At 46.9% G+C, this 21,043-nt stretch overlaps 1 protein-coding gene across 2 annotated transcripts in view; it reads left to right on the forward strand.

Annotated features, from left to right (window-relative positions):
• SHMT1 (serine hydroxymethyltransferase 1) overlaps positions 1-21,043 on the forward strand; it is a 23,649-nt gene continuing 2,606 nt past the window's right edge. Inside the window, exons 1-11 of one of the 2 annotated variants that reach the window (XM_060282393.2) lie at positions 1-144; positions 6,153-6,341; positions 8,192-8,337; positions 10,275-10,390; positions 11,630-11,790; positions 12,960-13,041; positions 15,199-15,411; positions 16,502-16,618; positions 17,591-17,713; positions 19,158-19,274; positions 20,452-20,562. In XM_060282393.2, the coding sequence (XP_060138376.2) occupies positions 6,249-6,341; positions 8,192-8,337; positions 10,275-10,390; positions 11,630-11,790; positions 12,960-13,041; positions 15,199-15,411; positions 16,502-16,618; positions 17,591-17,713; positions 19,158-19,274; positions 20,452-20,562 (1,279 nt within the window). In that variant the 5' untranslated portion in view covers positions 1-144; positions 6,153-6,248. The remainder of the gene's footprint in view (positions 145-6,152; positions 6,342-8,191; positions 8,338-10,274; positions 10,391-11,629; positions 11,791-12,959; positions 13,042-15,198; positions 15,412-16,501; positions 16,619-17,590; positions 17,714-19,157; positions 19,275-20,451; positions 20,563-21,043) is intronic. The other variant, XM_060282392.2, reaches the window with a different exon arrangement.

Below are 21,043 nucleotides of genomic sequence, written 5' to 3' on the forward strand. Positions count from 1 at the left end.
GGCTGCGGACCGAGCCAGAAAGTGCTGAAGGTTCCATTCCGCGGAGCGCGCTGGGCCTTGAGGATTTAAGCCTAGGAGTCGAGGGCAAGCTCTCCCTTTCTTTCGAGGGATTCTCCAGCACGTGGTGGGGGACTTAGGAATCCGGTAAGTATTGAGGGTGTGGGTTGTCTCCTTTGCAGACTCTTTCCCCCCCGTGCTTGGCTGTCCACCCATTTTTCACCCTCCTCCTGCGCGGCAGGCAGAAATCCAACAGGTGAAGCCTCACTTTCTCTCCCTGGAAAAGCTGCACCTGTTGCATTTGCATCCCGCCCTGTGCACGGCTCTTAAAAGGCAGAGGAGACCTGTCAAGTAAGGTGAAAGGTTTGTAATCCCTGGCTTGTGGGGATGGTGGAAAGGCATAAAGTTTTCACTGTTTCAGAGGGCTGGGCTGAATGAGGCCTGAGGGCGTTTAGTTTCCTGTAAATAGATGGGTGCGTGCATTTTCCCTTTGCAGCCAAATTTTTAGAGCATGTTAGCAGTTAGATCCAGGAATGGGGAACCTACAGCCTTCAGTTCAGCCGGCATGGGTAGCGATCAGGACAGTTTGGAGTGTTGTTATACTTTGCTATATTACACTAGGTAAACTACAACACAGACTTGTGAGGACAAGGGGGGTGGGATATAAACACAATAATAATTAATAATAATAATTAACATGCCAATCATCAAAAAAGTGCCATAAAGTGCAGTCCTAAGCATCTTTATTCCTAGATGTTCCTCAAAAGCCAGAAGCTTGCTCATGACTAAGTGTTACAGGATTGCAGTCCTAAGCGTAGAGCCACCCTATACATATAAAGTTCACCCATGGCTTCCCCCAAGGAATCCTGAGAACTGTAGTTTACCCCTCACAGAGCTACAGTTCCCAGCACCCGTAACAAAGAGCAGGTCCCTGGATTATGGGGGGAAAGTCTTGTGCTTTGAAGCGTGTTCGGTGTGCTGTAAAAGTATGGGGTGGATCTGCCCCTCGTATTCCTGGAATATGCTAACCAGCTCATTTTTAGTGCCAATAGCAGGTGGGCAGTCAAGCAGGCACTTACCCCTTTTAAACAAGGGCTGCAAAATTTAATGATTAAACTGAGTTCTTTTCCTCAACACTGGCTGGTTCACCTGCTACGACCCATTCCTGAATATGGATAGCTTGCCCATAGTGACCTGTGCAGCCTATCTTGCACAAGGCCACCAGGCAGTGCGATGTTATTCCAGCTATTAAAATATGCTTCAGCCGCCAATACTGTTTCAGTCCGAAGTCATAGAATCATAGAGTTGGAAGAGACCACAAGGGCCATCCAGTCCAACCTCCTGCCAAGCAGGAAACACCATCAAAGCATTCTTGACATATGCCTGTCAAGCCTCTGCTTAAAGACCTCCAAAGAAGGAGACTCCACCACACTCCTTGGTAGCAAATTCCACTGCCGAACAGCTCTTACTGTCAGGAAGTTCTTCCTAATGTTTAGGTGGAATCTTCTTTCCTGAAGTTTGAATCCATTGCTCCGTGTCCGCTTCTCTGGAGCAGCAGAAAACAATCTTTCTCCCTCCTCCATATGACATCCTTTCATATATTTGAACATGGCTATCATATCACCCCTTAACCTTCTCTTCTCCAGGCTAAACATAGCCAGCTCCCTAAGCCGTTCCTCATAAGGCATCGTTTCCAGGCCTTTGACCATTTTGGTTGCCCTCTTCTGGAAACGTTCCAGCTCGTCAGTATCCTTCTTGAACTGTGGTGCCCAGAACTCCAGTACTCCAGGTGAGGTCTGACCAGAGCAGAATACAGTGGTACTATTACTTCCCTTGATCTAGATGCTATACTCCTATTGATGCAGCCCAGAATTGCATTGGCTTTTTTAGCTGCTGCATCACACTGCTGACTCATGTCAAGTCTGTGGTCTACCAAGACTCCTAGATCCTTTTCACATGCACTGCTCTCAAGCCAGGTGTCACCCATCCTGTATTTGTGCCTTTCAAGTCAAGGGTTTGCAAATGACTTGCAAAGCCCCAAACCACTTGGGACCTAAATAACTGAGCGAGAGCCTCTCCCAGTATATCCCTACCTGGAGTTAAGGGTGAGAGAACCTCCATGGTGTCTCACCACCAGAAACTGCACATCAGGCCAGGAGGGAAGGTGCTTTCTGCTGGGGCATCTAATCCTTGGAACTTCATGGCCCTTGAAATCTACTTGGTGCCTGCGCTCATGGTTTTTAGAGGCTAAAATGAGGCTGGTCACTAAGGCCATTCACTCAGGCGACAATCTGAAATGGTTTCAATTGTTGTTCATATTGTCTTTTTATTGTCCCGTTGCGTTTTATGACTTTGTTCCAGTTGTATTGTTAGTCCTGTGGAGGTGCGACAGAATATAAATAGACTTAAGTAAATAAACTGGATAAGGTCACAGTTTTTACCCTTAGGTAAATGTAATTAGTGAATTAATCAACAAAGAAATGCAATTAATGGGCTAAAAATTTTTTAACGAATCTTGCTAAGCTGCGTCTTTCAGCTTGGGAGAGGACTGGTGCATAGCTTTCAGCAGAATAAAGCACAAATTATAATAAAAAGACGCCTATGAATGTGTGGCTATTGTGGGTGTGTTGTGTCTTACATGGAGGTGCCTTGGGTGTAAGAAAGGTATGTAAAGTAACCCCTGGGTTATGTTGGAACTACCAGTAGTAATTTTTGTGAGTTCTGAAGCTGATGCTCATGGAAGTCATATTTGTTGTTTAGTTGTTTAGTCGTGTCCCACTCTTTGTGACCCCATGGACCAGAGCACGCCAGGCACTCCTGTCTTCCACTGCCTCCCGCAGTTTGGTCAGACTCATGTTCGTAGCTTCGAGAACACTGTCCAACCATCTCGTCCTCTGTCGTCCCCTTCTCCTTGTGCCCTCCATCTTTCCCAACATCAGGGTCTTTTCCAGGGAGTCTTCTCTTCTCATGAGGTGGCCAAAGTACTGGAGCCTCAGCTTCAGGATCCGTCCTTCCAGTGAGCACTCAGGGCTGATTTCCTTCAGAATGGATAGGTTTGATCTGCTTGCAGTCCATGGGACTCTCAAGAGTCTCCTCCAACACCATAATTCAAAAGCATCAATTCTTTGGTGATCAGCCTTCTTTATGGTCCAGCTCTCACTTCTGTACATCACTACTGGGAAAACCAGAGCTTTAACTATACGGAGCTTAACTATACTGCCTTGTCGTGGCGAAGGGGCTTGAATAACTTAGAGAAGCTATGAGCTATGCCGTGCAGGGCCACCCAAGAAGGACAGGTCATAGTGGAGAGTTTTGACCAAACTGGAGCAGGAACCAGCAAGCCACTCCAGTATCCCTGCCAAGAAAACTCAATGGACATGGTAGTCATATATAGAGAGATAATCAGGAAGTTGGAAGGGGCTACGAGGGTGGTGTTAGAAACTGGGATAGAAAAGCTAAGGGCCAAATAGCTTCTGGGACCTGAGTTGTGGGTGCCAAAACAGAATGTCTAGTTCAGAGGTCGGCAACCTAAGGCCCATGCGCCAGAAGCGGAACATGAGGGTCGCTTTTCCGGATCATGAGCCGCCCCTGAACTGAGCCGCCTGCTCAGTGAGTCTCTGCGCACTGCGCTAAACCGACACAACACGGCGCGGGGGCTCTCTTCCGTGGCTGCGGAAATTGCTTCTGCGCATGCCCAGATGCAGAAAATAGCTTCTGCGCAGGCCCAATTTTCGGCGTCTGGGCATGCACAGAAGCGATTTCTGGCGCCACGGACATGTGCAGACGCAATTTCAAGTGTCGCGTTGCGTCGGTGCAGATCTCCACGGGAGTGATCCAGCCCTTGCCCGGCAAGCCTTGCCGACCCCTGGTCTAGTTGCCACGGAGGGTGGGGGTCGGCAAGACTTTATTATTTTGATAAGCCTGAACCAATACGCAACTCACATAAGAGACACATCGTTAACATCACATTTTTATCATAAATGGCTAATACATGTTTAATTTGGTGTTGATAATAAAATTATTGGTACCATACTTCAGTTTTCAAAACTCTACCCACTCCTTCACATATTGTCTGTCCTTAACTAATACTTTGAGGCTTTAAAGCACATACGTTTCAGTAATCCTTGAGTGTCAGCCAGGCGCAAAAAATAGCACCCAGGCTTTTTGAAGCGCTCGCAAATGGAGAATCTTTAGGCGCAAAATGCGCCTGGCGCCGTGCTAATTTCGAACCCTGCATGAAGGGTCACCCTCTAAAATGCTGGGTTAGCAGTTTTTAAAGCCAGACATTCTCAGCTCTGGCCCCTCTGATGCCCAGGGCATTCTTGGACGCTAGGCAGTATTTCAAAATGGACTTTAGCTGTTTGACGATTGCAAGCTGCCTGCGGTTTCCCAATTAGCTGCACACAGCCTTTTTGCTATCCTTGAGGAGTTAACGAATAACTCGGGATGAGTTTCTCCGGTTAAGACAGCCTGAGCTTTGTTCCTACTGCAGTTTGCGCCTGTCTAAGACTCCAGTCCTGCCAACAAGTCACATGGGGGGTCAGCAGATGAGAACCGTCTCCAGTTGCCTTGGGCAGGCTGGCTTGTCTGTCTTGCTCCAGACAGGGCAGCTGCCTTGCTCCATCCCTCCTAAGCTCAGAAGCAGGGGTCCACTGCAGCCTTCATAATTCTGGTCACATCATACATTTAAAGCACATGGCTTTCCCCACAAAGAGCCCTGGGAACCATAGTTTGCTAAGGGTGCTGGGAACTATAGCTCTGCGAGGGGTAAACTGCAGCTCACAGGATTCTTTGCGGGGAGCCATGCCTGTTAAAGTGGTACAAAAGTGCTTTGCTCCATTGCTCAGCCCACTGTTGCCTCTGCCCCGCCCACCACTTGCAAGCGGCCCCCAGAAGGCTCTCTGCAAAAGGATGTGGCCCTTCGTCTGGAAAAGATTCCCTGCGCCTGCTTGGGGTCAGGGTCTCGCTTCCCAGTATTTGAAATCGCTTTTGTGGCTCTGTTTTTTTTAGATTAGATTAGATTTCTTTATTGTCATTGGGTAATTACAATGAAATTGGATGCTATCCCATTAAAAAAAAAACAAGAAACAAAACAAAAAACACATTTTCAGCCACACATTCACTGTAAAGGAGCTTGAGGTGAGACAGGTTGGTGAATCTGAGGAAGGCTGCTAGACCTGATGGTATCACAGGAAGGGGGTTGAGGGGCTGTGCAGATCAATTGGCGAAGGTCTTTACTAAGATCTTCAACAAGTGACGTTTAACATGCTAATAGAACATTGGGAGCACAGTCTTAAGTTTGTTGTTGTTTAGTCGTTTAGTCGTGTCCGACTCTTCGTGACCCCGTGGACCATAGCACGCCAGGCACTCCTGTCTTCCACTGCCTCCTGCAGTTTGGTCAAACTCATGTTAGTATCTTTGAGAACACTGTCCAACCATCTCATCCTCTGTCGTCCCCTTCTCCTTGTGCCCTCCATCTTTCCCAACATCAGGGTCTTTTCCAGGGAGTCTTCTCTTCTCATGAGGTGGCCAAAGTATTGGAGTCTCAGCTTCAGGATCTGTCCTTCCAGTGAGCACTCAGGGCTGATTTCCTTCAAAATGGCTAGGTTTGATCTTCTTGCAGTCCATGGGACTCTCAAGAGTCTCCTCCAGCACCATAATTCAAAAGCATCAATTCTTCGGCGATCAGCCTTCTTTATGGTCCAGCTCTCACTTCCATACATCACTACTGGGAAAACCATAGCTTTAACTAGACGGACCTTTGTCGGCAAGGTGATGCCTCTGCTTTTTAAGATGCTGTCTAGGTTTGTCATTGCTTTTCTCCCAAGAAGCAGGTGTCTTTTAATTACGTGACTGCTGTCACCATCTGCAGTGATCAAGTCTTAAGTTTAGCATGGTCTTAAGTTTAGCATGGTCTTAAGTTTAGCATGGTTGAAATCCCCAGCAATGATGCGCACAGCTTACGGATACTTGTCTTGTTGCCTGCTGATAAAGCTCTGCAGAGACCTCATAGCTAAGTTTTAAATATCTCTGTTCATCCGCTGGCTGTATATTTCCATGTGTATTTATTTTATTATCATAAACCTCCTCGGGGACTCTGTTAAGGGCCACAATGCAGAGTATACAGGCCTGGTAGCTCACTTATCCTTTCTCAGTTTCAGCTTCCAAAGTTTTGGGGCTCCCGTTTGCCTGCCCTCCGGCAAATCCCTCTGCCGTTCTTTCTCTCCAAGCCTCTGCAAACCTCTGCTGCCATGGCCAACGCAGATGGAAACCCCATAACTAAGGAGGAGTGGGCCTCTCACAACAAGATGGTGATGGAGCCTCTAGACTCCAACGACCCAGAGGTAAGAGGGCTTCTTGCGTGGACAGTGGCGTCAGCCAGGAGAGGGTAGTATTGATTCTGGCGGAAGAAACTGGAGGGCAGGGACTGCTGTCTTTCGTCGGCAATGGTTTTGAGCAACCAGGGGGACAGCAGGTCATTGACTTTTACAGGCTCAGTGACATTCATTGAGAAAATTGCACTTGGCGCTGGCTTAACCCTTTCAGATTTCCCCTCCTTCCTACCTCTGCAGCAGAGCGGGGGGCCTGTTTTGGCCCTCCCAGAGGCGGTTGGTGTCCAATTCTCATCAGCCCCAGCCCGCAGGGTCTATTGCCGGGGACAAGGCCAAGGATGATTTACTCATTGATTTGCTTAGTCTCTTTATCTAGCCCCGGGGAACCCAAAGCGACTTGCAACCAAGCAAATAGACAGTCAACCCCACACAGACGTATTAAAACCAAGAGAGAAAAGAAATGCCTTGAAAACATTCCCACCCACTTCTAAAAGGCCACGGATGGTTTAAGGGCGGGTTATAGAGGAAAGCTTTTGCCTGGCACCTGAAGATACAGAACTACGGCGCTAGCTGAGCCTCCCTGGGGAGAGCATTCCACAAATGGGCAGCCACCGCGGAAAAGGCCCTGTTCTCATGTTGAGAATGTCTGTTAATGCTTGGAGATTTTCTGTGTGTGCCACCATTGCGGCACTTCAGTTTGGGGCTGTCCTGCTGACTTCGTTTGCACTCTGGGGCCAGGTTAAAATGTGCTTCTTCAGTCTATACGTTCAAAAAGTGGTGGCTATTTTGCCCACGCTGTTGTTTTCACCTGACTTTATTTGGTGTCAATGAAATATTTTGGGTGTGTGTGTGTGTGTGTGTGTGTGGCATGTCTATATGTTTTTTTAAAAATATTGTTAAGTTGCTTTGAGACTTTTGGGGTGGGGGTGGGTAGTAAGCAATGAATTATTAATGCTATTGTTCAATTGGTGTTTTTTTTGTTACCTGCTTTATGTTCTGTCCTTCACCCTGGTCAGGCAATCAATAATAATAATAATACAGTGGTACCTCTACTTATGAATAACTCTACTTACGAATGGAGCTCCGTCCGCCATCTTGGATGCGGGTTTAGATAGGATTTTTTCTACTTACGAATTTTTAGATAGGGTTGCTTCTACTTACGAATTTTTTCTCCCAATGCATTCCTATGGGATTCGACTTACAATTTTTTTCGACTTACAAATGTGCGTTCGGAACGCATTAAATTCGTAAGTAGAGGTACCACTGTAATAATAATTGTTACTAATACATAAAGTTCTATAAATGCAGCCTGATGGCAAATAACTTACAAGAGCAGCATAAAAACCAACCACTGGAGGAAAAGTACATGTTTAAAAAGCCTGGGGAAATAGGGAATATTGAGGGGTGTGCAAGCAACACCTTTAACACGTGAAACGAGTAATATAAGTTCTTTCGATTACAGTAGTTGAAAAGAAGTCACCCAGTTAGAAATGTTTCAGCCTGCAGTCCTTCGCTTACTTAACTACAGTAGTCACATCTAACTCTGGGTGATCTATTTGAGAACGCCCATGGTTTAGTGATAGAGCACCTGCTGCCTAAAACTCTGAAAAGCTGCTGCCAGCCAGTGTGGGTCACCCTGAGCAAGATGTCCCAGTTGTCTGACACAGTATAAGGCAGTTTACTGTGTTCCTACGCCTTCAGGGGAAGGATGTCCCTGGCATCTCTAGGCCGGGCGAGAAAAGACTGCCTGCACGAGACCCTGCCAGTCAGTGCCAACAGTACTGAGCTCGGTGGCCCAATGGGTCTCACTGGGTCTAAGGCAGCTTCTTCTGTTCCCGTATCCATTTCCTCCCCGTGCAAAGGTCTACGACATCATCAAGAAGGAGAAGCGGCGGCAGCGGCTCGGCTTGGAGCTGATTGCTTCGGAGAACTTCGCCAGCCGGGCGGTTCTGGAGGCCCTGGGCTCTTGCATGAACAACAAATATTCAGAGGGATACCCGGGACAAAGGTAGGTGCCAGAGGACTTGGGCTCACGGCCTGGCTGAGATCCTTCCCCCCCCCCCCCCATGCCAAGCAAACTTGCCTGTGTCTCATTGTTGGACCAGATAAGATAATCTTTATTGTCATTGTCCCCTTGTGGGAACCATGAAATTACTCGGTTACCACATCCACTCAGATAAAGCATTCCACACTATCCAAAATTACTACAAAACCCTAATTAAAACAGTGCAATACGATACAATATAACAGGCATGTCCAACAGGTAGATCGTGATCTACCGGTAGATCATCTGCAGTAGATCACTGGTAGATCATTGGCTCCCCCCAAAGAAGCTGAACAACTGTGGCTCCCCTAAAAAAAGCTCAACATTTTACCTCCTCCCTGAAAAAACAACTTTGACCTGAATCCCCCCCTCAAAAAATCGGTCTTCCTCCTTCCTAAAAAAAGTTCAACAACTTTGACCTGAACCACAAAAGGGGGGGGTAGATCACTGCCAGTTTTTAACTCTGTGAGTAGATCGCAGTCTCTTGGGAGTTGGCTACCCCTGCAATATAACAAGTACCGGTAAAATAAGATGACTTCAAAGTCCAGACTTTCCATTTAAGGCCAAAATTGCTCTAGAGAAGAAACTGTTCCTGAGACGGCTCGTTCTTGCCTGCATTGTTCTATATCTCCATCCTGATGGCAGGAGCTCGAAGAAATGGTGACCAGGGTGCGTTGGATCTCTTGAGATGTCTAGTGCTTTTCTATGGCACCTGGTGGTGTAGATTTGTTCTAAGGTGGAGAGTGAGCAGCCAATAATGCTCTCTGCTGTTTTAATAACTCTGCACAGCCCTGCTCTATCCTGAGAAGTACAGCTTCCGTACCACATGCATAAACCATACGTGAGCACGCTCTGTGTGGCACAGTGATAGAAGGCAAGCAGCAGCTTTTGTGGAAGATGGTTTTTCCTTAGAATTCTCAAAAAGTACAGTCTCTGCTAAAGGCTTCCAGTGTCAGGTTGTCAGGAGCGATCCGGCAGTAAATCACACAATCTGCACAGACCTGGCTGAGTGTCCGGCCCAATGAGTGCAGCAACTCACCCCTGGTAGCTCTTGCCCCACGGATCGGTTGCTGAGACTGAAAGTCCCTGCTTTTCCACAGCCGTCTAAGTCCCCTGTTTTCCAGGGCTTTCCCCAAGCAATCGGAGACTGTGCCTGCTTGCAGCCAGCCTCTCCTCCACCCTTTTTCATGTCTCTCCTGGTTCCGGGAGACGAGGGGGGCAGGGGAGCTTTTCGCAGTAGGAGGGGGAGGCATCCATGATTCTTCACCAGCTTGACTCCTCTCTGCCTCTTGATCTCCCTCTTCCCCTGCTTCAGCTTCTGCCACTGATTCTGCACTCCCCTCTGCCACAGACTCCTCCAGCTCACTAAACCCTGTTACCTCTTCTCCCTCTTCCTTGTCCCACCACCAGTCTTCAGGCTCTGAGCCTTCGTCCCTTGGGAGTTCCTCGGCTAGTTCCTCCCACTGGACATCTGCGGTAGATCTCTGGTAGATCATTGGCTCCCCCCAAAGAAGCTGAACAACTGTGGCTCCCCTAAAAAAAGCTCAACGTTTTACCTCTTCCCTGAAAAAAAACTCAACAACTTTGACCCGAACCCCCCCAAAAAATTGGCCTTGCTCAACAACTTTGACCTGAATCACTGCCAGTTTTTAACTCTGTGAGTAGATCTCAGTCTCTTGGGAGTTGGCCACGCCTGCTTTACATCCAACCAGTCAATGACATGGGTTGCGATGACGTTGCCTTGCTCTCAACAGCTCTTAGCTCCACCCCATGGAGTCCAGTTGATGTTTGTTGCCAATCGTATGACGCGACTCCAGCAAGAATAGAGATTATAAGCCAATGTTGCGGTTATTCAAATGGAGATGCGCACACGAAACTTTCCTTCTCCTTCCTTGTTTTAGGTACTATGGTGGGACGGAGTTTGTGGACGAGCTGGAGAGGCTGTGTCAGAAAAGAGCCCTGGCAGCTTATGGGCTGGACCCACAGAAGTGGGGAGTGAATGTTCAGCCCTACTCAGGTATTCCTATCATCTAACTGGTAATGGCCTGATGTCTTTGTCCATGGAGTTTTCTTGGCAGGGATACTGGAGTGGCTTGCCAGTTCCTTCTCCAGGTGGATCACGTTTAGTCAAAACTCTCCACTATGACCTGTCCATCTTGCATGGCCCTGCACGGCATAGCTCATAGCTTCTCTGAGTTATTCAAGCCCCTTCGCCATGACAAGGCATTGATCCATGAAGGGGAAAAGTAGCTTGCTTAAGACTTCAATAAATTTAATCCTAAGACTTCCTGGCTCATACTGAGTGCTGGCAGGAATTTACCCTTGGCTCCATTTCTATTACCAAAAGACCAACCCAATTTGCCCCACTATTGATGCGAAATATCCCTTCCTCACAAGTTTGCCAGCTTACTGAGAATATTAACACTCACTCCCCCCCCCCCCAAGTTTGCCTCTACCTCATTTTCTTTCAGTAGTAGAAATGCAGAAAACCAAAGAGGGCCCAACCCTCTTAACTATTGAAGTTGCGTGTTTAGGAAACTGCAGTGGCTCCCAATATGGCTACATTTAATGGAAGCCATGGGGTGGTGTTGCAAATTTAACTGCTCCCCATCTCCCGACCACCCGGATAATGTTACTCGTTTTCGTCTTTCTTCTCCGCTCCCTAGAAGTCGCACACCACCACCAAATTACAACAGCTTACCTTTTTCAGTCTCTTAAAAGTGAACTCCTCTCACGCGCAACATGCCCCAGGCCGCGCCGCCCTTCGAGTCGCGTCGCCCGCCGCCACCTCCAGCAGCCCCCTTACGAAGAGACTCCCTCCCCCCTTAAAGGTGGCAAATTTCCCCTCTAGGAAGGGGAAGACAGGAGTGCCTGGCGTGCTCTGGTCCATGGGGTCATGAAGAGTCGGACACGACTAAACGACTAAACAACAACAACAGCAACTGGTAATGGAGGGCTGTGGGGAGGGCTAGTTCCTCTGTGGGAACCTAGTGATATAAGCTGTAAGCTCCTTGGATCAGAGGCCTGGCCTCTCTCTCCATAAAGCACTATGTCTTTTCTGGGTTCCCCTTTCCTATCAGTCCCAGCCAGAGTAGTCAATGTTTGAGGGATGCAGAAACATCTGGAGCAAGGACAACCAATGGGGTGTCCTCCATCACCTCTGATCATTGGTCATGCTGACGGGAATTTTAGCCCATGATATGTAGAAACCACCATGCTAGGATATGTTCAGGCTTTCTCTTTCCCTCATTTTCAGGGTCTCCAGCGAACTTTGCAGTATACACAGCCCTCGTAGAGCCCCACGGAAGGATCATGGGCTTGGATTTGCCAGATGGAGGCCACCTGACCCACGGCTTCATGACGGACAAGAAGAAGATCTCGGCCACCTCCATCTTCTTTGAGTCCATGCCTTACAAGGTGAGCTGCGTTCTGTGCCGAGGGGTCTCTGGCCTTCTTCTGACTGCAGAGATTTGTTGGGTCGTCTTCTTCTTTGGCGATCTCTCGTAGCCGAGTCAGATTGTCTTCCATAAACACAGTTTTAACAGTGAGTCCGTAAGTGACTGTGGAGGCCAATTCTGGATCCACACGTCCTTCCACAGTGGGGACATTGGTTTCCAGATGGGAGTTGATCACGGTGGGGATTTGCCAAGCGTGCCTTCCTCTTAGCACGTTTCTCCCTTTCGTCCTGAGTTCGTGCGAATTCAAAGCCCATGACACCTTTGGTAAAGGCTGCTCTCTGATTGGAGTGCTCACAGGCCACTGTTTCCCAGTTGGCGGTGTTTATACTACAGTAGTACCTCTACTTACGAATAACTCTACTTACGAATAGAGCTCCGTCCGCCATCTTGGATGCGGTTTAGATAGGATTTTTTCTACTTACGAATTTTTAGATAGGGTTGCTTCTACTTACGAGTTTTTTCTCCCAATGCATTCCTATGGGATTCGACTTACAATTTTTTTCTACTTACAAATGTGCGTTCGGAACGCATTAAATTCATAAGTAGAAGTACCACTGTACGTACTTTTTTCATATTTGCCTTGAGAGAGTCTCTGAACCTCTTTTGTTGACCACCAGCATTACGCTTTCCATTTTTAAGTGTGGTGGTTGAGCACTTGGCTGCCTAAGAATGCCTTCAGAAGTTTCTTTGCCACAGCTCTTTCTTGGCATGGTATCCATGGTATCTGAAGGCAGCCCTGTTTAGGGAAGCTTTTAATGCTTAACAGACCATTGTATTTTAATATTTTGTTGGAAGCCGCCCAGAGTGTCTGGGGAAACCCAGCCAGATGGGCGGGGTATAAAATTATTATTATTATTATTTTATTTATCATCATCATCCTCCTCCTCCTGGTAGCCGATTCAGCGTGTAGTTGTGTAATGAGAGATGTGAGGCACCAAACATGATCCTGCCCCTCACCTTGTCAATGGAAGCCTTAGAACTTTTTGCTTGGACCCTTCCTTGATGCCTGCCGGAGTGCCAATCTCCTCTTCTGGGGTCTACCGCAGTGTGCCCACCCCCAGGCAACACCAGAAACTGGAGGATCTGCTCCTCTTGAACTGTTCTCTTTTTGGTCCTCCTTCTCACCAGGTCAACCCTGAAACTGGTTACATCGACTATGACAGGCTGGAGGAGAATGCCCGCTTGTTCCACCCAAAGCTGATCATTGCAGGTAAGGCGATTGGTGGAGATGTACCCTTACTAACATTCTGTAATCGCCAACAACCACACCTGCTCCCCGCTAGTATTATATACAGTGACCTTCCTCAACCTGGTCTTCCAGATGTTGTTGAAGTCCAACCACTATCAGTCCCAGCCAGCAGGTCCTAGTCCAGTGGTTTCTGAAGGGCACCATGTTGCAGAAGGCTGATAAACAGAACTGCCTTCAATTAAAAGCCAAGAAAAGCAGATGAATTTTTTAAATTAAAAATGCTTGGAATCCTGAACTGCTGGAGCCAACGGTATATCTCTTGGAATGGGGTTCAGTTAGGTAGGGGCCACAACTAAGAAAGCCCTGCCTCTACTGCCTGCACCTGGTATTCTTGGACCTCTGTTTCCTAGATGCTACAAAGAATTATGTTTCCATAAGGCAGTGGCAGGGACCCAGGTGGCGCTGTGGTTAAACCGCTAAGCCTAGGGCTTGCTGATCAGAAGGTCGGCGGTTCGAATCCCTGTGACGGGGTGAGCTCCCGTTGCTTGGTCCCAGCTCCTGCCAACCTAGCAGTTCGAAAGCACGTCAAAATGCAAGTAGATAAATAGGAACCGCTACAGCGGGAAGGTAAACGGCGTTTCCATGTGCTGCTCTGGTTTGCCAGAAGCGGCTTTGTCATGCTGGCCACATGACCTGGAAGCTGTACGCCCGCTCCCTCGGCCAATAATGCGAGATGAGCGCCGCAACCCCAGAGTCGGTCACGACTGGACCTAATGGTCAGGGGTCCCTTTACCTTTACCTTTAAGGCAGTGGCACCTATGGATTGCATGCGCTTTCATTGCTTGCTCTTTATTTCGGTCTCAAGCTTAGTTTTCATTCTTGCTTTTCCCCTTCCCGGACTTTTAAAAAATGCAACCAAGTTCTACAGTCAACACCAAATTGCTACAATATGTTTCAAGATTAAAGCCTATTTAGGCATTAAGCTGTACAAAAACGAATAGGTATTATTACTAAGTAATACAGTGGTGCCTCGGCTTACGAATTTAATCCATTCCGAAGCCACCTTCGTAGGTCGAAAAATTTGTAAGTCGAAAAGCGCCATTGGAAATGCGATTTCACATAGGAATGCATTGGAAACGGAAAAATTCGTAAATCGAAGCAACCCCATCTAAAAATTCATGAGTCGAAAAAACCCTATCTAAAACCGCTGCGGTTTCCGTTCGAAAGTCAAAAAATTCGTAAGCGTGCGGCCATTTGCCCCATTTGTAAGTCAAAAAATTCGGTTGTCGAGTCATTCGTAAGTCGAGGTACCACTGTAATGGACATTATTTACATTTTATTAATGATAAATGAAAATCATTCGTTATTGCTGGTAAGATCTTTCACCTTAAGGTACTTATAGCATTTCTCTGATTTAATTGCAAGTGTTTGCCACAGATACGTATAAATATAAATGCCTAAATCAACTATTATTTAGAAAACATTTATTGCTGCTGTAAATATTCCAATTTTCCTTTAAAGCTCCGTTTCACTGTTTAGAAAATAGCGATTGAGAAGAGAGATCTTCCTCCGTTCTTTCCCGTCCCAATAAGAAATCAAGATAACAAACTTTTTGTGAAAGAATAGAAATGGTTTATTGAATATTTACAGATAAATTGCAAATAGATAAAAAACATTGGCAGGATTATTGCAATAACCTGCAGTCTCATAAGAGTTTATGTTTAAAGTAGATAATTAAATGAGCAAATTAAATGGATATGCAGAAGATTTAAAAATAAATAAATAAAAGGAACCGCAGAAAGAGGGGGAAGGAAGTCGTACTTTGAAATGTTAAAATGATGGTAAAATTAATAAAATGTATACAGTCATACCTCGACATCCGAAAGCTTCGACTTCCGAAGATTTCGACTTCCGAAGATTTCGACTTCCGAAGTCGAAGCCTCCGGAAGTCCTCCTGGCACATGCACCGTAGCAGCACCTCGACAACCGAAAACCTCGACTTACGAAGACGATCGCAGAACGGATCGTCTTCGTAAGTCGAGGTACCACTGTACAGGTAAATGCAAAAAGTATAAATAAAAACTTTTAAAAAGAAGAATACATGTTTCAATAAGGCACCCGCCTCTGGATCATTTCCCAGCTGGTTTTGGGCATTCTGAATGGAATCTTCTTTCCTAGGGGTCAGCTGTTATTCGCGGAACCTGGACTACGCTCGCATGAGGAAGATTGCTGATGAGAACGGGGCATTCCTGATGGCTGACATGGCCCACATCAGCGGCTTGGTGGCTGCCAACGTGGTGCCGTCCCCCTTCGAGCACTGTGACGTGGTCTCGACCACGACACACAAAACCCTCCGGGGGTGCCGGGCAGGCATGATTTTCTACCGGAAAGGTGAGGGTTGCGGCGTAGAACAACTGCCCGTTTCTTACAGGAAGGGGATGGACTTAGACGGGGTGGGCAGTCGGGGGCCACATGCGGCAAGAAATGGGTGGTTGGGGGCCGAAGTGCCAGTGGGCGGTGCCGGGGCTATTTACACTCGCTTCAGTGCTTATTCACCAGCAACCCCAATTGTGATGGGGAGGAAGGTGCTTCTAAGACTTAATATAGGCAGCAAAGAAGAAATAAATTTGTTCTCCAAGCCAATGTCATTTGGCCCATCTCATATCCCCAAGTAATGCTAATGCTATCAATTCTTACTTTGTAATTAAGTAAATTTCTAGGAACTCTATATACAGTCGTACCTTGGTTCTCAAACGGAATCCATTCCAGGAGTCCGTTCGACTTCCAAAATGGTTCGAAAACCAAAGCTCGGCTTCTGATTGGCTGCAGGAGCTTCCTGTACTCAAGCGGAAGCCGCGTCGGACGTTCGGCTTCCAAAAAACGTTTGCAAACCGGAACACGCACTTCTGGGTTTGCGGCCTTCGGGAGCCAAAACGTTCGAGACACAAGGCGTCTCGAGAACCAAGGTACGACTGTAATGGTTGTATTATATTTATTTATTGCATTCATAGACCACCTTTTGTCCATGGTTCATTTAATCCACACACAACAACCCTGTGAGGTAGGTTAGGCTGAGAGGCAGCGACGGTCCCAAGGTTGCCCAGTAAGCTTCATGGCCGAGTCAGGATTTGAACCATGGACACACCAACCACTACACCACCCGACTCTTTCTGCAACAGTCCTTTTGTACTGAGAGACACCATTGCTCTGCCTCCCTGTGCTTTCTACTCTAATGGGGAGAAGATCTCCCATCCCCTGCTTGCCTGCTCGTTTAACTGGCGACACCAGGAATCGCACACGGGACCTTTGGTGCTTTGCCACTGAGCCACAACCTCTCTCAGTAGCTGATTGCGTTTGGAGTTGAGCGTTTGGCTCTAGGTGACTGCAAAGTTGGAGCCAAGGGGAAGGATTAGCCGAGAGAGGCAACAGCACCCGAAAAACTCCTGCCCCAAATTACCCTCCTTCTTTCTGTTCACCCCAGGTCCCCGCAGCGTGGATCCGAAAACGGGGAAAGAAATCCCGTACAACTTTGAAAGCCTGATCAACCAAGCAGTGTTCCCTGGTCTACAGGGAGGGCCTCACAACCATGCCATTGCGGGTGAGACAGACTCTCTAAAACGGGGAGGCAGGAGGGAGACTGGGATTTGCTGCTAGCTCTATGAGCAGGGTGGATAAAAAATCAATGATTTGATTTTGTAATTATTTTTTAAATTTAAATCATTTTTTATTTAAATTGGATTTTTAAAATTTAAATCATAATTTTAAAATAAAATGCTTTTGGAGGAAAGATCTTTCTAAAGATAGTTTTCTGTTTAAGTTACATTGTACTCCAAAGGCTATTCATCAGCAAATAAGGATTTGTTTTAAGTTTTTATTATGTGCTAAAACTCAGTCTAAGTCAGTTTTTTTAAATAAAAAAAATTGTTTAACCACATCAGTTAACAAACATAGATACATATGCTATAATAATGTTATTGCTTTAGTTAAATAAATTGTTTAAATTGTTATTAAGGAAATGATTATTTTTCTCATTTCAATAAAGTACAGCAGGAAAGTTGTCCAAATATAAACAGTTAACTTACTAAAGCTCACAATAATTTTCATAATTATCTGTCTATGTCTTTCTAATGGTATATAACCAAATCAGTAACTTTTGATATAACTGTAAAAACTACTCTGAAAATTTATTATTCCAAAAATGAAAGCTTCCTCTGGTTGTAAATATTAAGATTATACCAGCAAGAATGAGTCTTTCTGGAAAAAAATAAAAAGTGATTTAAATCAAGTCTTACTGACTAGCGATTAAAATCAAGTCTTACTGACTAGTGATTTAAATCAAGTCTTACTGACTAGTGATTTAAATCGTGATTTAAATCGATTTGATTTAAATCAAATCCACCCTATCTATGAGTGATCTGCGATAGACCTGGCGGAAGGGCAACAAGGAGGGAGGGAGGGAGTTCCAGAATCTGGGAGCAGCCACCGAAAAGGCCCGAGAAGATGGAGGTGTTTGAGGAGACATCTTCCCCGTTCCACACGCCTGCCACATCCTCTCTTCTTTTTCGACCAGGAATTGCGGTAGCTCTGAAGCAAGCCATGACTCCGGAATTCAGAGCTTACCAGAGGCAGGTCGTCGCCAACTGCAAGGCCTTATCCAACGCCCTTGTTGGCTTGGGATATCACATTGTTACCGGTAAGGAACAGCTAGGACACAAAACACACACACACAGTCACACAGTCAGAACCAAGGAGTTTGAATACTTCACCTGTGTAGGTGTATACATCATTTAATTCGGCAATACGAATGGAAGGTGTTAAAACTGCGATATAAGGGATTGTTGTGATACAAGGGATTGTTATTTTGACTGGAGCGTAATTGAAATTTATAAGGTTTTGTAATGCAGAAATAAAGTAAATCACCAAACCATCAATTCTAGCATGCGGGTGGGGGGGGGCACACAAATTGTATAATTTGGTATCTCAATGATTGGTATTACTCGGTGCTTTTTTTTTCCCTAAAAAAATGTTTAGGGGTGCTCTCATTTTCCTACTCGTATTGAAATACTGCCCCTCAATGAGGGCACACTTAGATTCACAAAATGTTTAGGGGTATGCGTGCCCCTGCATCCCACCAGGGAAAAAAAGAACTGGTATTACTAATTGTATTATAATTTGGCATTGTTATAATGAGGTTATTATTGGATTGTTGTAATTGAAAACTGATAAAAATTATTCTCGAAAGAAAGAGAAAAAGATAAAGCAAGTCGTCCCACTTTCCCTTACAAGCGAGGCTGTGAGTGTGAACTTCTGCTACACCTTTATTAATATCTGGTGTTGCTTCCAGGTGAATTGGCTTGTAAGGTTATATCTGGGGACAGATTCTGCAAGTTCATCACCTCTGCTTTAGAGAACGTACCTTGGATCGTACCCTTGAGCTGCCAGATAACAGTTTTGTTTTGCTCCATGGGATGCCGGGGTGGGAGTGGGGGGCTGATATCTCAGTCCCAGAATAAAAGCCTTTTAATTTATTTATTCATTACATTTTATATACCACCGTTCCACCCCCTTCAAGGAGCTCAAGGTGATAAACATTGTTCTCCCCTTCCTCATTGAATCCGTACAACAACCCTGCGCAGTAGGTTAGGCTGAGAGGCAGTGACCGGCCCAAGGTCACCCAGAGACTGTGGCCAGCCAAGCGGGGGGTGGGGGGTGGATTTGAACCCTGGTCTCCCAGGTCCTAGTCCAACACTCTTAACCTTTTACACCACACTGGCTAGCAAAACACTTGCCAAAGAGAGCAGGGTTCAAGTCTCAAGAAGCCAAGGCATGGAGATTCAGTCCAGGTCCAAAACATGTTCCGAAGTCTAGGCCAGGCAAGAGCCCAAGGTCAAGGGCACAGGTTGTTTTAGTGGCCGGGGATGGTGGGCATTTAATTTAGCTGCTTCAGGAAGACCTGTTCTAGATGCTTAAAGCACGAAGCCTGTTCTTACCTGTCCTACTGAACTGATGCTTGAAGCTTGCAGACTTCACTGGTGGGTCCCATGCCCCTCCTTTCCCTCTGCTGCCCCCCCCCAACCACCCTTGCCAATTTGGGATGGCACAAATGAGTCACTGCTGGCGTCTGGCTCTTCTCCTAGGCGGCTCTGACAACCATTTGATCCTGGTGGACCTGCGCAGCCGAGGCACGGACGGAGGGCGGGCTGAACGGGTCCTTGAGCTCTGCTCTATTGCATGCAACAAGAACACCTGTCCAGGTGAGAGGGGACCAAGCTTGAAGAAGTTCTTCACAATGCTTAGCGATGGCGAATAATCCCCCTCGCAGCCCTGGGGCTTACCAGTTTCCAGAATTGCCTGGTGTAGGAGATGTGTACTGAAACTAGGAGAGGGATATATTTCTTAGATATTATCCTTCCTGACTCACATTTGGGAGTTCTACAGAGTCCGTCCCCTTGCCGCTCCCTCTGCCAGCGAAATCAGATCCTCCTAGCTGGGTATGAACAGGCCAAGTCTGCCCACTGATTTCTCTGGCCTCATCTTGCCCACTCCGCCTGGTAATCACTCTCCCGGGCAGAGAAGGATCTTTCCCGGACCCGAGACCCCTTTAACTAGTGGTCTAGGGGGTGGCATTCAGCAAGCTTGTGCACACAAAGTAGGGGCTCTTCCACTGAGTTACCACCCCTCCCCATTTGGGGAGAAATTCAGGAAGGATGGGAAAGTATACCTGAAGGAGCGTCTCCACCCCCATCGTCCAGCCCGGACACTGAGGTCCAGCGCTGAGGACCTTCTGGCGGTTCCTTCCCTGTGAGAAGTGAGGTTACAGGGAACCAGGCGGAGGGCCTTCTAGGGAGTGGCGCCCGCCCTGTGGAACGCCCTCCCGTCAGATGGCAAGGAAATAAACAACTATCTGACTTTTAGAAGACATTTGAAGGCAGCCCTGTTTAGGGAAGTTTTTAATATTTGATGTTTTGTTGTGTTTTTAATATTCTGTTGGGAGCTGCCCAGAGTGGCTGGGGAAACCCAGCCAGATGGGCGGGGTAGAAATAATACATTATTATTATTATTATTATTATTAATTTATTATCATCAAGCAGACTGCTGGGTAGGGAAACTGAGGATTTAAATACAGGCTTCAGTTTTTATGCAGTTTATCTATGCCAGGCACGTCCAACAGGTAGATCGTGATCTACTGGTAGATCACTGGACATCTATAGTAGATCACTGGTAGATCTCTGGCTTCCCCCAAAGAAGCTCAACAACAATGGCTCCCTAATAAAAGCTCAACAACTTTGACCTGAACCCCCAAACGGGGTAGATCACTGCCAGTTTTTAACTCTGAGTAGACCAGTCTCTTGGGAGTTGGCCACCCCTGATCTATGCAATATAGAAAACTGTCCAGCTGCCTGTGTCTTTGGCCTCTTCCCTCGTGCTTAGGAGACAAGAGTGCCCTGCGCCCCAGCGGTCTTCGGTTGGGAACACCAGCCCTTACCTCCAGGGGATTCTTGGAAGAGGACTTCCGGAAAGTCGCTCACTTCATCCACAAAGGTAGGAAGGGGCCTGCGGGCATGGGATCCCTGTTTTTGGAGATCTGGGCTTTGCTTTCTACCTCATCTTCGCCCGCAGCCTCTGCTTCAGGTGAACGCTGGTTTCATCCCCTCACTTATTTGCAGAATGATTTGGGAGGGCCAATGCAAATTCAGACTAGGTTGCGCCTTGTTGCAGGTGTGAGGAACCTGTGCTTCCCCCCTCCCAAATATCTTACTTATTTACACCCCACCACTTTCTCCAGCGATCCCAAGACGGTGCCCATGCTTCTCCCCCTCTTCGTTTAATCCACACAACCACCCTGTGAGGTAGGTTAGGCCAAGAGGCAGTGACTGGTCCGAGGCCACTTCCGGAGCTTCCTAACTGAGTGGGTATTTGAACCCTGGCCTCTAACCACTACACCACTCTGCCTCTAGCAGGACCACTATTTCCTTCACCCCAGATCATTGGCCGTGCTTGTCTTGGGCTGGTGGTAGTTGGA

This window comes from Zootoca vivipara, chromosome 13, assembly GCF_965207765.1.
Source record: "Zootoca vivipara chromosome 13, rZooViv2.hap1.1, whole genome shotgun sequence".
NCBI classification, from domain to species: domain Eukaryota; kingdom Metazoa; phylum Chordata; class Lepidosauria; order Squamata; family Lacertidae; genus Zootoca; species Zootoca vivipara.